This window comes from Typha latifolia, chromosome 2 (genome assembly GCF_019914945.1).
Source record: "Typha latifolia isolate L0001 chromosome 2, TyphaL0001v2, whole genome shotgun sequence".
NCBI lineage: Eukaryota > Viridiplantae > Streptophyta > Magnoliopsida > Poales > Typhaceae > Typha > Typha latifolia.
The window spans coordinates 3970167-3985022 of record NC_133087.1 but is presented as its reverse complement, the minus strand read 5'-3'; the positions used below and the strand labels follow the sequence as shown (position 1 = coordinate 3985022).

The following is a 14856-nucleotide window of genomic DNA, read 5'->3' as shown; positions in this document are numbered from 1 at the left end:
GGCAGCAGATGCAGTGTTGCAAACAATGTCACTACGGAGAGGGTTAAACTCTTGTCAAGATGTTCCATTTCTGTTCCAATTTGATAGATCTCTAATGGGTCTTTTGTCTCTGTACAAGGTGCTCAGTTTTCATTTGGTACATAAAATAATCTTGTTTCACTTTGAAGAGTACAGTAATTAGCTGCGAGCTGAGATGCTCAGTTTTCATTTGGTACTTAAAATAATCTTGATTCACTTTGAAGAGTACAGTAATTAGCTGCTGGCTGGTATGTTTTTAGTAGGAAAATTAGGGCCTCGACCCCAGTAAACTAGCTCAAGATAAAATTGCAGTGGTCAGTATATTTTGGTTGGTAAATTATAAAATGGAAGAAGTGGTCATCTGTATGCGGTTTCACAATTTCATGCGACTGTCTTTTCACTCGCGAGGGATCTAGTGGTCCTTGTTAGATTTTATGGATATATCAGATGCTAGTTTCAGAATTTTGTTAAGTGAGCAATAGAAGCATTACAGCAAGCTACATGGAAGGCCTTACCTAATTGATTTTCTTAGCCGCAACTCCTTATATTCATTGAATGATAGGTCTCCTTGTATATATTTGTTGCTTGTATAGTTGGCAACCATTTGTAGTTTAATGCTGAAAGTTCAAAGCTGCCTGTAGGAAATTTGTTTACGACTGCCATTTTGGGATATCGTATAATGATCTGATGGTAGTTGAATTTTATGGTGTACTCTTATTAAAATGTTGCTTTGTTTGACATTTGCTAGAAGCTTACCTTGTTTATTTATTTTTTCGGCATTATGTGTTGACATCAATCTAATTCTTTACTTGGTTAGGAAAATGTTGCACACATATCTGTCTTTCATTCCATATGCATTGTATATTTGACAAAATGATAATGACTTAAACTGATTGTGACACAGCTGTAGCCATTATCTCTTGCTTTAGATGCATTGAGCTCACAGCAGAATTGAGCATTGGACTCTTCCTCTCTGGTATTCTAAAATGCCTAAAATTGCATTAGAGATGTGAGATTGATTTTTCTCTTCTTGCCTCCGGTTCTATTCCTTCTTAATTCGCCGAGGAATAGAAAAGTGCAAATGATTAAATCCATTTAGCTCAATCTTTGAGAAAAACATAATAGTGAGCAATTTTTATATTTAGAATTATAAAAACATCTGGCAACATGAGTAACAAATCTTTCTTGACTTTAAGGGCCTCAAGATCCATTCAATCTTTTCATAATGTAAAACAGCATAGCCCACGGTATTCTTTCACTCCAAAGGTAGCTACTAGCTACAAGAAAAATATTATGCTTTCTAATTGCCAATAAAAGTACACTCCAAAACAGCATAGTTGGTAGTCCATGTTCTATTTCTAATTTTTTGAAATTTTTGTTTTGTAGAAGCATGGCTGTTCCAACCTCGTGGAGTGTTGTGAGCCGTACGCCCTGGATGCAATCTGGGCCTTTGACGTTGACCACGACATATAGAGAAAAGACGAGGCCTTTTTGGAATGAGTCAATTGATGTGGTCAAATGAGGTTTGGTGGTTTAGTCATGAAGAGTGGTCAAGAATGTATCTATGGAGACGAGTTGAAAATAGATATGAACCTGAAATAAGAATTTGAATTTCTCAAGCGAGAGTTATTGTGCCGTTTCCATGTTATAAATTAGTTTTGATTTATATGTTTCACATTCCGTAAATATTGTATTATACCAATGAGTGGGCAAACATGCGTATACATTATAGTACTAATCTCCCCCATGATCAGCTGCACCAAAAATTATATTTTAAAGGTATATATTAGAGATCTTAATTAAATATTGGGAGCTTACTTGTTTCTTAGGAACTTTCTTAATTCGTCTCAAATCCACCACAAAGGACTTGCACCTCTCGGATTGCGTGTGTTGCCAAGAAAATATGATGCTCTCACGCCGGAAAATCAACTTCTACTTAATCTACACTAAATATAAAACTAACGGAGTTGACCTTCTCGAGGTACTTAATTAATGCAAAATATTATCAACTACCACCTCCTTTACGATATATATATATATATATATATTTTTTTTTTTTTTTTTGAGTTAGTGATGGTGAAGTTGATCCAAAAGAACATCTGCTATTAGTTGAAAAATTGTTGATTAATTGAGGGGAAGCATAACTCATCCATAAGGAATTAAAATTATTAAAACTTAGACTAGTAATACTAAAGGATAATAACTGGGAGCATCTCAGGTAATTAAGACTTTATAAGTAGTTGGCCTTTGATCCAAACCAAGAGAAGTACTGCTTTTTATTTATTTAGATAAAGTTGGTCTTTAAATTGACTGTAGAAATAAGCCATCACTCCCATTCTTCTTTTTTAATTGCAAACTACGTTATAATCTTAAGTTATTAAAAAATGTAGACCGCCGGGAAAAGGACACGTGAAGGTTGATGTAATCAAAGAGTAAATTTAAATATAAATGGATGAATTAGGCTAACGACATCGCTTAAGACAAAATGAATATGAATTTCTCTAATCTTTTATTTCATCTCAAACTCCATCATTTACAATTAAAGGAAATTAAGTAAAGAGAAACAATTATCTCTAAGTGCTTCTCTCAATAATTTTCTTTTTTTACAAGTCTTCTACTCCTTGATTTCCTACCATCAAAACGAATTATTTATTTATCATTTATATATTTTCTAGAGAAGGTTAATTAAAATATGTCTCAGTATCTTCAACTCCTTGATTCGAACCCGATCGATACTCCACGTAAATTTCTGAGCACAATCACATTGGATCAAATTAAGCTAGCTATATCTTGCCTTCCTCTTTCCATAAAAATCTTTATCCTTTTCAGTGCAATCTCCAGCGTGCTTAGGCTCATGTTTGCAAAGCACATCCTAAACCACCCAGCTTCAGAACAGTGGCAAGAAGACCCTGGTGATATGTTAAGCTTGACCTCCTGCAGTATTAAATTCCATAGTCTCAGCTCTCCTTCTCTCGTGGGCTCTTCAACAAGCAAAGGCCTTAAATTAATCCAACAAAACAATCCAGCATTCCCTTGTAAACACTCAATCCCTGCTGCTCTCAATCCTTGTACAATGTACTCGTACCTCTCCCTCAACCTTTGCCTGTTAGTCTTGATGTACTTGCCAGTGAATTCTTCATCTGATAGCATGGAAGCTAACATCTTTTGTGTCTGTGATGAGACGAGTGTGAAGCTCGACATCCTTCTCGCAGTGGTCACCACTCTAGTGTTATAAGAATAGATCGTTCCAACCCTAAACCCAGGCAACCCTAGATCCTTGGATAGACTGTATACAATGTGAACCCTCTCAGAATTCTCCAGACCGCGCTCTTCCACGAGCTCCGCCACGCTGACGAACGCCGGCGGCGAGAAGACCGAGCCCGAGTAGATCTCGTCGGAGATCAAATGGATATTCTTCCTGGTGACGAAGTCTAGTATCTCCTCGAGAACGCACCTTGTGATGGCGGTGCCCAGCGGGTTCGATGGGTTGGTTATCAGTAGCCCTCTGACCCTTATCTTCGCGGTTTCAGCTTTGGCATATGCTTCTTCCAGTGCTTGGAGAGTGATCTGGAATCCATTGGAGCTGTTGCAGTGGACTGGGATGATGTTAACCCTCGTCCTCCATCTCAAGTCTCTATCAAATCTGAAAGGAATAAAGCCAGCAAATTTTGACAGAATCAAATTAAACACGCTTGAAGGGAGTGGTTGTACTAATCATGATCATATATATATATATATAAGACGCTGGTTAGGTGCACTTCTTACCCAGGGTAGTAAGGAGTCGGAATCAGCAAAGCATCTCCTGCGTCAGCTAAGATAAAAGTCAATAGCTCGTTCGCTGCCGTTGCGCCGGCGGTGAGAACTATCCTTCTAGGGTCGAATTTAGCCCTTCCTCCTCTTATTTGCTCCATAAAACTTGCCATTGCCTAGGTAACATACAAGTTAGATACTAGGAAGGAGTTATATTTAGGATGACTTGAAAGCTTAAGCTGTTACATAACAAATTCGAAAAATAATTTAAGAATTCAATCACCTTTCTAAAAGATTTCAGACCATGGTAATCTTGAAACAAGGCATTCTCTCTAAAGCTAGAGATCCCAGTACTTCCCCAACCAGATGCTTCAGGGTGCTCTTCCAAGTACTTCTCCAGCAGATCAAATGAGACCTGTCCAAAGATAATAGCAATGCAATTAACTAGAGCATTTCAAATGAAACCTAATTAAATGGGTAATAAATCTCAAATGCTTACTTGGTTCTCTGCCAAGCCCATCTGGATCACACCTGAGGGGTTGTTGATAGCATCGTAAGGGTCTTTGTCATAGGCTTTCCAACCAGCAAAGTAAGGGGAGTCTTCTCCATGTGTGTTGGAAGTAGCCATAGAAGACAATGGAACACAAGGTCCAAGCCACTTGCCCATGAGCTAATTCAAAGTAGTAGATCACCACCCGATTAATGAGCAAGGCTTGAGGAAAGAATGAAAGGATGTGAGATACTGATACTGGGAAATCTCTTCACAGAACCCATATTTATAATAGCCTCAGGGGAGGATCAAACTCTTTTGTCGTACTAGTTGTACGAGTACAATAATCCTAACTCACATTTAACCGAAAAAAAGTTCGTGTCTATTAGTTTTTTTTTTTTTTTTTTTTTTTTTTTTTTTGCAGTGTGCCTGACCAAGGATAGAAATAGACCATTTTGAAAAGACTTTAATCTCTTGAGACAGCTGTTAACTTTCTCTGCAACAGAAGTTATTTATATTATTCTCTTCTATCATATTATTCCTGTTACGTTAAAATCAACTTTCACTATCTAACTGGTGACTGTTTATACGATCAGCCCTGCACTTTGTAAAGCACAAAAGTGACCTATAAACTTCATAATCACTTAAAAATATGAGGCACTTTCTGGGGACACAACCGATTGATTGATCGAGTAATTGCAACAAAGTAGTAGAAGAATATATTTATTTGTGGTGGATAAATAAAGATCAGAGGGATTTGATGAAGATACGGTGGCAGATAAATTGGCCATAATTCACCAGTACAACAAGACATCCGCAAATTTCTAATTTCCAAGACACTCATCTTAGTGCTACTCTCGCCTAACCACATCTGCCTAATTGTAGAGTTCTGATGGAATATGGTGTTATAGTTCCTTTTTTATTGGATATATCATGATGTAATTAGCTGAAGGATTACTAGCTATTTTAATTAAAAAATAGACATAAAATTAATCTAGTGCCTACAACTTGTCTTATTTTTCCTGACTATGGTGAGTTAATTCATCTATTAATAATGCACGGCAAAGATTAGAGAACCATCTACAAGCACTTTATGGATCAATTTCAGCATCTATCATCTTAGTACATTTTTTTCCTTTTTTTTATCATCTTATAATCAGAAACGCAGGTAACTGATCATCAAGAGACTGAAACCATTTTACTAATGCTAGTATGATCTGCAAGGGGACTATTATATGCGGCTGTTTGAAATATGAGACATATATATATATATATATATATATATATATATAATTCTAGATAGTATTATATTGGTTTATCCAGGATTGTGAGTCCACCTAAATAAAGTCACTGTTTCTGTTATCTTAGTTGCCTAATTGCTCCTGTAAGAGGACTTTGGAAGTGTTAATTAATTATATCAATTGGATTAGTGAGACTAAGTTTTCTAATTAAGTATTATCATTAAGAAACTCTGGTGGATGGAAGCTTATAACAAAGTCAATCATTGCTTAGCTTTCAAAATTTTGATTATCCAAATTTGCAGCTTGATAGATAAATCTTTCCATTGAAGCCAAGTCAGGTGGTTTTGAAATCAGCTTTGTGATTGTTTAGCTTCCTTAATAGTCTAACCAGGGACAGCTAGTGGTTTTAATTACCATTGACAAAAGAAAAGTTTTCTTTTGTCAAAGGGATTGTTTCAGAATATCTACTGGCCTTCCTTTGGCTTGATGCACTAATATATATATATATATATATATATATATATATTGGTTTTTGAAAGGGAAATAAGATGTCCTTGTTGTGATTTGTGAGCTGTATCCTGTTACTAGACGACTGGATAAAATGACGACATAGAAGCAAAGAGATAAAGTTCCAGAACATTTCTTTTTATCTTTTGCAAAAACCTTGTGCTTAGATGGACTAAGGACTCAATTAGGTAAAACTTGCATATAGATATTAGAGCACCCTACTTGGACTATATGCTAAATAACTCTGGAGAATCTATAGTTAATTCGAGTATTAAATATGATATCCATATAGCATAAATTATAGTCTCCACTTGTTAGAGTGCAATAATAAGATAAAAGTACATGCCAATATTTGTATATGTATGTTTTGTTATATCCTCGCGTGGCATAGCGTGGTGCTCATAATACCCAATTATTGTTTGAGATTTCAAGAAATTCTTGGAAAAGGATTCTTTGGTTATTTTGTGCACGATAAAGATTGAATAGTGTAAGCAAATGTGATAGTGCTCAAATAGTTAGTTTAACTTGAACACCATTAAGTTTCTACTCTCTAAAAAGAAGAAGATTAAATAGTGTAAGCCTAATTTCCCAAGTTTATTCATGGATTATTATCTTAAATAAACTAGAGGACTTCTCTAAGCTATTTTAAGCAAAACCTAAGAAAGAAATAGAGCTGGCTTAATGCCATCCATGAGATATAGTTTCAAAACCACCTAATAGAACCCCAGTTGATGATCTTTTATTAGCTTGTCTTATAAAAACTAAAAATAAACAAAAAAGTAGTACTACATGAATAATTATTTCACAATTAGTCTGTCTTATTAAAACAAAATCAAAGTTAAAAAAGAGACCAAAAATAAAAAAGGGTTATGGACCTCTGAAGTTGTGATGCAGCGGAGTCCCACGTAGCATAGGCCTTAAGGGCCAAAACTCATGCATCGTGGTCACCTCATGCAACCCTAAAAGTACTAAGTGACATAGACACCCATGCAATTTGCCAATTCGCCGCATTATCTATACACGATATTCGTCTCGTAGCTCTATTTCCAGCCTCATGGCAACCCAACACAGTGTTTGTTGGTTGGTTGGCATTGTCATCCTCCCCACGATGGAGATTTCTTCAAATGCAAATGGCAGTAGTATATATACTTTTGCTGTGGTAGCTCGTGTGACATCACTTGATGCTTTTATTAAGGGCTCTCTTTTTTGTGTCCCTCGTATTAGATTGCGTGTTGAAGAGGAGAAATTAAATATAGTGAGAAAGATCCAGATGTCTTCCTTGATGTTTTGTCTTGATGGCTAGCTTCAAATGTTTATTATTTGACAAACACTACTAGAGTTGTTAGGTACCGATTCGATGACTTGGTTTAATTTGGTTGATGACTCGGTAATGTAATTAGCTTGAAAAAACAGCTTGGCAGCGCAACGACTTAGAGCAAATCTCATCGGCGTTTGGTTTGGAGTAATTGTTCGGCGATAGATCACACCAAGGATGCCTTCGACATCTAGGGGTAGGGGTAGTGTTAGGCTCAGCTCGGCTCGAAATTACTTTCGAGCCTCGAGCTGAGCCTAACACTATTAGAGGATGAGGCAGTGACGGCGTGGGCGATGGCGGCATGGATGACTGCTTGCCGAAGGAGTCGGAGACGGATGGAGGAGGAGGCGACGATGAGGAGATGGTGAATGAATGAGGAGGAGGAAGCCGACGGAGTGGACGAGGAGGAGGAAGCCAACGGAGTGGACGAGGAGGAGGAAGCCGACGAAGTGGATGAGGAGGAGGCCAATGGAGGAGGAGGAGGAGGCCGACGGAGAGGAGGGTGTGGCGCCGTGGTGATGGCTTGCCGATGGAGGCTGACGGAGAGAGAGGAGGTGGCGGCGCATGGGGTGAGGTTATGAGTGGTGATCAGGTGGATGAGGGTGAAGGTGAGGGAATTGAGGATGGAGAAGGTGACGCGATATGCAGGGTGAAGTGATGGGTGAGGGTGGGGTAGGTGAGGGTGATGAATATTGAATAGGTTATGGGTGATGATGGGTCAGTGAGGGACACGTGGCAATATGTTTTTATGCCACGTGTCCTTAGTTATAGTTAGTCAGGCTATCGAGCCTATCGAGCCGAGCCTGAGTGAGCCGGCTCTAGCTTAGGCTTGGCTCGACATTAATTTCGAGCCTATTATGACGGCTCGGGCTCGGCTCAGCTCTGACCGAGCCGAGCTGAACTCGAGCTTCACTCGAGCTGAGCCCGAGCTGCTCGTCAAGCCTGACAGCCCTATCTAGGGGTCACAGACCGACCATAGATCCTGTTCAATAAGTGGAACACATTAGCTGTCCACTCTCCGGTTGGGCAATAAGGGTCGGAGAAGGGCAATCACTCGTTCTTAAAACCAGCATTCTTAAGATCAAAGAGTCGGGCGAAAAAAAAGGAGAGCTCTCCGTTCCTAGTTCTCCTATAGCTAGATTCTCCAGAACCACAAGAATCCTTAGAATAGGCTTGCAGCCTAAACTAGACAGTTAAAATTTTGGTAGGGTCTAAGTGTCTTTGTATCTAGAGAGGGTTAGCCCTTTATCAGCCCGTATCTAACCTTGGAGCACATGAATGATAAAAAAAAATGTTTATTATTAGGATTGGCCTTGTAGAAATGAACCAAGCAAGTGGGAGGCCCATTACGGTTGAAGCCCATTAAGAGGGCACCCGTTGCATCCTAGTCATCTGGGAGAGGGCGGGTGGGGGTCACAATCGGAGTCACATCGTGACGTCGTCTCCAACTCAGCCGTTACCCGTTCCGTTCGCGAGATCACGGGAGGGGGATGGTGGTGTAACTCCCGAGGAAGTAAGTATGTGCGATGTTTAGGTTGGGGTCCACATCGCCTCGAAGATCGCGGTGATCTGGACGGACGGCAGCGATTCGCTGTGTGACGACAGACGAGGCATTTCGTTCCGTCTGTCTCCTTGATTCAGCGACCTGCGGTTCCCTTAGCCTGCAAGATATCTCGCAGCATTTAACTCTTAGCCCACCACTTGTTCCGATCCCAAACTTAATTACTCTCTCGTCGGCGTCGCTCTACCTCTCTTGGTCCCAGTTTTTGGGTGGATTTCTCTATCTCTGTATCTGAAACTGAGAATTTTCAATTTTACACACAATATTAGCAGGTGAATTAAGGTAGGTATGTCTCTCTTTTCTCAGCTAGTATTCGGCGATGGGTCTGAACCCTGCGTTTCCCTCCCCGTCGTTAATCGGTGATCGGAGTTTATCCATTATTTATTTTCCAAATATGCCTTAGTAATTAGTATGTCTTTTTAGAGATTATTTATGGTTTTATTTCCTATTATTTTGCAATTATGGTGTGATGGTGAAGGCACGTATCCGAGATAGCGGAGGTTGCAATGAATCTCTTGTATTCCTATCAGGACTAATTTTTTTTTAAGTGAATGTTTCGAGTTTATATGGATACTTAGTAATTTGATTTAGTTTAATTTGAAGTCTACTTAGTCAAAAACTAAGGGCGAAAAAGAGAAATAAAATTTTCCTTAAAAATTTGTTATAAAAAACCCTGGTCGCAAGTTTGTGAAACAAATTTGAGAGAGTTTTCACGGTCTGTGCATCTTATCCTAATAGTTTTATTTCTGGATTAAATTTCACTTTATTAGGGAAAAGCTATGGGATAACAAAAATTAAAAGAAGACAAACAACGAGAGATTCTCTTTTATTATAATATTTTGTTGTTGATGTACTAGCTCTCTACAGTCATTTTATAGGGCAGCTTACTAATACTTTTCCGATACTATCTGTGTATCTTATACATGACTTATGTTTACCAACCGAAAAACTAGCTCTCTATATCTTTATAAGGAATTCAAAATCTATGTTCTTGTTAAAATTAAATTAGAGCTTGTAATCCTAATCTCACTAAGAGCTTTCATTGTTCTATGACTTTTTAAGAAAAGCAAAGACATAGTTGAGCTATAGTTTGACAAATAAACAAGTACACAAAGATGGAAATAAAAAAGTGACACTAATGAATGATAGCCTTAATAATTCATGGGCTTTCCTTAGTTTTGCTAACGACTTTACTAATGGTGGTCTCCTTCGATTATAATGTTTTCAGCTTCAAAACAACAACCACAAAACAATACAACCTTCATAACTAGCCCCTCAATTTCAAGGGTGGGAAACTCTAAAACGTATTTAGCTAACAAATGGAGTGATTAGCCTCTCCTGTTTCTAGTAATGATGTCAATACCAACTGCAGTGTCGTAGGGATCATAAGCCCCATCGAAGTTGAATTTAGCGGTTGTTTCAAATGGTGGATTCCAATTAATCTATTGCTCTTCTTTGACCAATTAACCCAATGACCATCCCATCATAGAGGCATTAACCATTGAAGAAAATAGGCAGTGAGCAAGAGGAACATCGCCTAAAGAGATCTACAGTAGCCCAAAGAGCTCTCCAAGCCCACTAAGCCTTTCTAGCCTTTTTGACTTATGTATATGTATGTCTATATTTATATTCCATTATTGCAACCCAAAATGCATAATCACCAATTAAATACTTAAAAATACTTTTGCAACTCTTTGATAGTTTAGGCCACCCTCAAATTTGGGCTTCGGGATGTTAATCCAATTAACTAAATGAAGTCCCTTTTGGCCCTTACCTTTCTCCCCACCCCACAACAAAAAAAAAGAAAGAAAAATCCTTAGCAAGCTTAGTAACTTGATCAAGTTTAGTATTAGAAACTTAGGTAGAAGCAAGCCAACAATTAGGTACAGGAATCAAGTAGAATTGATAAGGATCCGACCATCCACAAAGGAAACACATTTCCAACCAATAAGCTTGCTCTTGTCAACCCAATTATTTCTGGTTGGCCATCAGAATCCAATTAAGAGAGATCTTAGCCCCAAAATAGGTAAAAGGAAATTGACTAATGTCAATGCAAAGGATATGATGCATGGAATCCTTGCTCAAAGACATGATAATAATACAAGCAAATGTATTGTTGTCACAGTAATAATGAGAATATCATTTGCAAAAAGGAGGTGGGTCAACAGTGGTTGGCCATCGTTAAGAGGAAACCTAGTGAGATCCCTTCTAATGGAATAATTATTAAGCAAATTGGTTCAAAGTGGTTAAAAGCTAGGAGCATGGAATAAATAAATAGGGTGATAGTGTGTGACCTTGGTGGATCCCACACTGGGGAAAAAAAATCAATAAGAGGGATTACCATTGATAAAAAAAAAAATTGGGAGACTCAAGGCAGATCCTAACCTAGTCACACCACAATTTCATAGTTTGAAAGGTATGGATAATAGTCCTCCATCTTAATTTATAAGAGATTTTCTCTCTATCAATTTTAATAATCAATAATCGGCTAGAATATTGCCAGTAATATTCTTTTAGTGACCATGAGAGTGGACTGTCTTTTTTGTGTGTGTGTGCCTATATTAAGCTAATAGTTTATTAGTTGGTAGTGTGAATTCTCCTGACCCCCCTTAGATATATATATTTCCAACTGGTCCAAAACCAACAACTGAATAGAGAGAACCCAGACGAGAGGGTCCTTGCGCTGAAGCTGTACACCAAAATATTTCAGCCCCCTGAGAAAGAGATCTCCTCCCCTACTCTCTCCCTCTCTCTATGTTTTGGTCTACAGTCAATTGTCCTCTCCTCTGCTCTCCTGCAATGTGAAGTCTGAGACTGAGACACCTGCATGCAAGGTTCCTTTCCCCTTGACTCCACTGCAACCTTCCTTCTTCCTCTTCCAATATAAAATTACACTTCTTCTTGGCCCCTTTAAAATCTCTCAAGTCCCTCTTAAATTCTTCTCCACTTTAAGACCACCACCAACCCTACTAATGCAAGACCCAACCATGAGCCAATTAGTCCCAGACCAAGAAGAACGGCTCAAGTGTCCCAGGTGTGACTCCACCAACACCAAGTTCTGCTACTACAACAACTACAACCTCTCCCAGCCGCGCCACTACTGCAAGAGCTGCCGCCGCTACTGGACCAAAGGCGGCGCGCTGCGCAACATCCCCGTCGGTGGCAGCTCGCGCAAGACCTCCAAGCGAGCCGCCAAGCGAGCCAAGCCGGACTCGGCCAAGCTGGAGCCGGTCTCCCCCGCCGGCCCGGGCCTCGACCCGGACCACACCCTGCTCGAGCTGACCGGGAGCTTTAGCTCGCTCCTCGAGTCCAATATGAACTGGCTCGGCGAATCCGGCTCGGTGGGTGGAGACAATTCTGCTGAGAACGAGAACCCGGACAGCTTGTTGGGTTGGGTTGGGAATTGGCCGGATTTATCTATCTACACAACTCCAGGGTCAGGCTTCCAGTGAGAAGAACATTTTTAATTTGGGTTTAGGATACGGGTGGTTGGAAGATGGAGGTAAATAATTTTCAGCCTTTTTTTGTTAATTACCTTGGTTAAATACGGTCCAAATTTTGTGCTTTGATATAGCTTGGAATGTTTTGTAAGGGCTGGTGATGGTGTATTGATTTAGTAGTAGTAGCATGTCTAATGGTCTTTATTTTGATTATATTATATGGGTTTGATGTCATTAGTAATGAGCTTCTCAGTATCTGGACTAGTGATGGAATGTTATGGAAATTCTCTTTGTACTAATTGGGACATTCTATCTTCTCATTCTCCATCTCCTTTTCAATATATTCCGTGGGTCCATTCATGTTCTCTGCACCACAAGTCTTTCACTTACAGTAATCATGTCTTCTGTTTTTATTTAATCATGTGTTACTATGACCCAGTTTTGATGTATAGTATCATCCAACTTGAGAACGTTGCATTAAATTGGCTCAACTTCGAATCTAATTCCACCTAGTAATAAATTTGCACTTCCAGCTGTGGATTCCTAAAATTATTATACTTTATGCTTGAGGATAAAATATTCCATTCCTTTGATTTGAGAGAATATATTCAAGTGGTATATGAGTTGAAGTTTTTGGACCAGAAAGAATGTTGCATTTTCCTATTCGATGGTTATGGAAGAAGATCTCATGTCCTTCATTTCATCATCCTCATAACTGACCATGTGGTTTGGTATAACCATCATAAGCATTCATCCTATCTCACCTGCTATCACTGAATGGAATAATAATTTGGACCACTCAAACAGAATGATGGGCACCACATTCATGCACATCCGCATGCCTGCATGAATGGAGCATTAATGCTCATGATATAATGCATTAATTCATTGTCTCTTTAAATCATCTTTGCTAGCTCAGGTAGGGGAAAATGTAACATTTACTCTTTCTCCCCAGCCATATATGTGTCCTGAGTAGTACAATCACATATACCTTTCTTTGTTCTTTGCCTTTTTTATGGATCAGGAACTCATAAATTATAGGTTTGACAAGGAGACTAATTGTTCCATATATATATATATAAAGCTTAAATCATGCATATATAATATTCAGATAAACAATTTATTTTATATATATATATATATATATATATCAACTCCAATATTTATAAGGAGAATCGAAACCATGAGACCCAGAGTGGCTTCATATGTTTTTCTTTTAAACTACCCACAAGGGAATCAGTTAGAACTTCAGAATATATCTTCTTCTTGTTGTTGCTGTGATGTCACTATTTGCGTAGTGGTGGTTAGTGGTGATGGCCAACATCGACATCAAAGTGACAAAGTTCTGAATACAAGGACCCATGTACTCAGTTTTGTTCTTTTGATTGAGACCTATGAGGGTTAGAGTTTGTGTCACCTTTGGTGATAATGGACATGCAAACTTGGGACTTCTCCCCCCTGAAACAAGGAAAACAGAATTGATGTCATTAGCCCACCAAACCTGGAGACTTGTTCAACTTTCCTCTCTCTCTCTCTCTCTCTCTCTCTAGAATGGACTTCATGTGGCCTTGTAGGTGGCCCAAACTTTGTCTTCTTTACTTGTTAGGTGAGTTAAAAGTGCAAGTCTTGTGATCTCAGGGCTGAAGTGGAGATTTGCTATTCAAGTGCATGAGTAAAGAAAACCAAGCTGCAAAAGAGACCGAGAAGCTTGTTTTCTTACAAGGTCAAGCTTTCTATAAACGATCTCCACTAATGTACCAATGTTAATGAAAAAAAATAAATTAAGTTTTACATTTAACATCCTATCTTTTCATGTATTTGCATTTTACATTGTATTTTTAAAATGGATTGGTAGAACGACCACAACTACAACTCAGTAGTAGGAGTGTACAAATTTCTTTTCAGAAGAAATTAAAATGAATCTTGTCTGTGTGTGCTTGCTTTGGTCCGTTGTGATTGATCCTCTGGGTCGTTTCTTGATATGATTTAACTAATACAATCTATGGTTAGTGTAGAATTATTAAGTAAATTTTACTATTTTAACTCTATTTTTAGGAACCTCCAAATCCACGTTAAAAATATCTGATCAAAATCAACAATCTTCGAGTGAATTACACTTTTAACCCCTGTAGAGATGATCCAGCACATTATCCCTGTTGCTTTAACGTAATAATGATGCTTAACTTTGAGGAATTGGGCCGTGGCCTTTCTTTAGATCTAGTGCATATGTTAGGTGGACCATTTGTTACAGGCCTTTGGCCTGGCCCACTTAAATCGCTAATAGTACACGTATCAGTGTAGTATAAGCACCCGAGCGAATTGGTGCCTTTCTAGCTTGGAGGTGTAATTAAGACATACATATTTATAATGCATGTTTGGGAAAAAAAAATAAGAACACTTACATACTCTGAATTATTATAATTAAGCTCTCTCGATTAGAAATTTAATAGAAAAATTATTAAAAATTTAACTAATTAATTAGGTAGACAAAAATGTTGTTACTTTTTTCTAAGATCAATTTATAGATTAATATT

General features: G+C 38.4%; 2 protein-coding genes across 2 annotated transcripts; one reads left to right on the top strand and one right to left on the bottom strand.

Moving 5' to 3' along the window:
• Window positions 1-2595: 2595 nt before the first annotated feature.
• On the bottom strand, window positions 2596-4435 carry LOC140782457 (1-aminocyclopropane-1-carboxylate synthase 7-like). Its single transcript, XM_073129030.1, has 4 exons — window positions 4268-4435; window positions 4052-4183; window positions 3784-3944; window positions 2596-3661 (listed from the first exon to the last, which is right to left on the bottom strand). The coding sequence occupies exons 1-4, from the start codon at window positions 4433-4435 to the stop codon at window positions 2788-2790; spliced, it is 1335 nt and encodes a 444-aa protein (XP_072985131.1). The 3' UTR covers window positions 2596-2787.
• Window positions 4436-11205: 6770 nt separating this feature from the next.
• Window positions 11206-12621, top strand: LOC140782191 (dof zinc finger protein DOF1.7-like). The gene has a single exon (XM_073128639.1). The coding sequence runs from the start codon at window positions 11855-11857 to the stop codon at window positions 12332-12334; it is 480 nt and encodes a 159-aa protein (XP_072984740.1). The 5' UTR covers window positions 11206-11854; the 3' UTR covers window positions 12335-12621.
• Window positions 12622-14856: the final 2235 nt, after the last annotated feature.